The sequence below is a fragment of the Gekko japonicus genome, unplaced genomic scaffold (genome assembly GCF_001447785.1).
Source record: "Gekko japonicus isolate JY-2015 unplaced genomic scaffold, Gekko_japonicus_V1.1 scaffold1560, whole genome shotgun sequence".
NCBI lineage: Eukaryota > Metazoa > Chordata > Lepidosauria > Squamata > Gekkonidae > Gekko > Gekko japonicus.
The window spans coordinates 223,545-225,302 of NW_015161998.1; the positions used below are offsets into that span (position 1 = coordinate 223,545).

General features: G+C 43.8%; 1 protein-coding gene across 1 annotated transcript in view; it reads right to left on the minus strand.

The window, feature by feature from the left end:
• Nucleotides 1-790: 790 nt before the first annotated feature.
• LOC107105458 (sulfotransferase 1C1-like) overlaps nucleotides 791-1,758 on the minus strand; it is a 6,700-nt gene continuing 5,732 nt past the window's right edge. The window contains exon 6 of the mRNA XM_015405429.1: nucleotides 791-1,003. Within this exon, the coding sequence (XP_015260915.1) occupies nucleotides 888-1,003 (116 nt within the window). The 3' untranslated portion in view covers nucleotides 791-887. The remainder of the gene's footprint in view (nucleotides 1,004-1,758) is intronic.

Below are 1,758 nucleotides of genomic sequence, written 5' to 3' on the forward strand. Positions count from 1 at the left end.
GGGGGGCGGGGCACATGATGAAGCCCCGCCCCCTGCTTCCGCCCGCCTCGCTTCCAGCCCTCATTCAGCCAGGAGGAGGCAGGAGAAGAGGGAGGGTAAGTTGCTTCCTCTCCGCCTCTCCCCACCCCTGCCTGCCTGGGGCCAGGGAGGGCCTTGGCGGGGCTTCCTCGCACTCCCGCTGGCCTTGCAGGTCCACCGCCGGGCCCCTGATGTCAGGGGGTGTGGCATATGCTAATGAGTTATGCTAATGAGTTCCCCTAGCTCTTTTTCTAAGAAACTACCCCTGGGCTTGAACATTATTGCACTTCTTCTGGTGTTCAGTTTGAGGTTCCTGAACCCAGTGCCTTTGGTTGGTTGCCCACGGTCTGGCCATGACAATGATGAAATCATAAATCTGACTCCTCTTCTTGCTGTCAAATTACTCTCATGTCATGTGACTTCCTGTCACATGTTTGCAGATGTGGCTCCCATGCTCAGTGAGTCCTGTGTCTGGAAAGGTTTCAGATCACTTCCTGAGACAGATTTTCGGTATTTTTTTTGGGGGGGGGAGTCTCTGAAAATATTGATTGGGATTCTGTCCCATTGTGACTTATTTATTTAAAATATCAATATCTTGCACTCTTAAATCACTGAATTCCAAAAGTGATAATAGTGTAACATTTGCATAGAATTTAACAGTGATAGATACTATTGAAATTAATTTACAAATGAAAAGAAACCCATAACCAAAATAAATCACATTTTTTAAAAACAAAACAAAACCCTGTATACAAAATTTAGCTTGGTTGGAACTTAGCTTGTGGTTTATTTTATTTAGCACAGGCAACATGAGCAATCCAGGCACATTTTGGCATAAGTTTCACTGAGTGACACAAAGAAAGGTGGGCTTACAGCTGTGTGCGGAAGGTCAGGCCGCCACTGCCCCCCAGTTCCCGAGCACAGATTTCATCCAGCCGTTCACTCTGAGCCACAGTAAATTGTTCCTTCCAGTTTCCTACAGCGCCTGAAGGGAAGAACCAATCCAGACAAAAATGAACAATCTGGTTTCTGCCTTTCTTGGTCTCTCAGTGAGTCTCAAGTTCTCAGATGAACTTCAGCGAACTTCATTCTAAACCAGTTTCTCAGTCTCTGCCTTGCACTTTTGCCCCACCAATTCCTAAGTGTTAAAGGATTTTGAGAGTGTTCATGAGAGGCACTGCTGGATTGGGGTCTCCGGGGCCTCACCCTGTTGCTTTTCTACCTTGTCTGCCTCGCTCAATGAACAATCTTGGCAATATCCACATTTTTAAAAATCCCCATGTCTTCTCTTGCCGCATGCTTTGTTCCTCTCTTAATTTTAACATGTGTTCTCAAAGTTACACTGATGTGTATTTCCACGTTCAAAACCTTAGCACTGACACAGTGATCCATGTCCAGACCTTGCCTATTGTATGTTTATTTAAATTATTTATACCCCACCTCATCACTGCAACATTCTTGGAGCAGATCACAGAAAAAAAAATTAAAACAGTAGAAACATGTCAGTCAGCAATATAAAAGCCAAAAACAAGAGATGCAGAAATAGAACAGGCTTAAGATGTTAAAACATAGAGACAGAAAGCCATATTAAATCAAGTAGTGGAGCAAATAATTTAAAATTTGAATCCTAAAGCACTTTAAAAGTCAAAGATATAAACATCCCAAAGCTCAGAAAATCAGTGGCACTCAGCCAAAAAGGAGCTGCCACATATAAAACCAATACTCAGAGCAGAGGGGAAA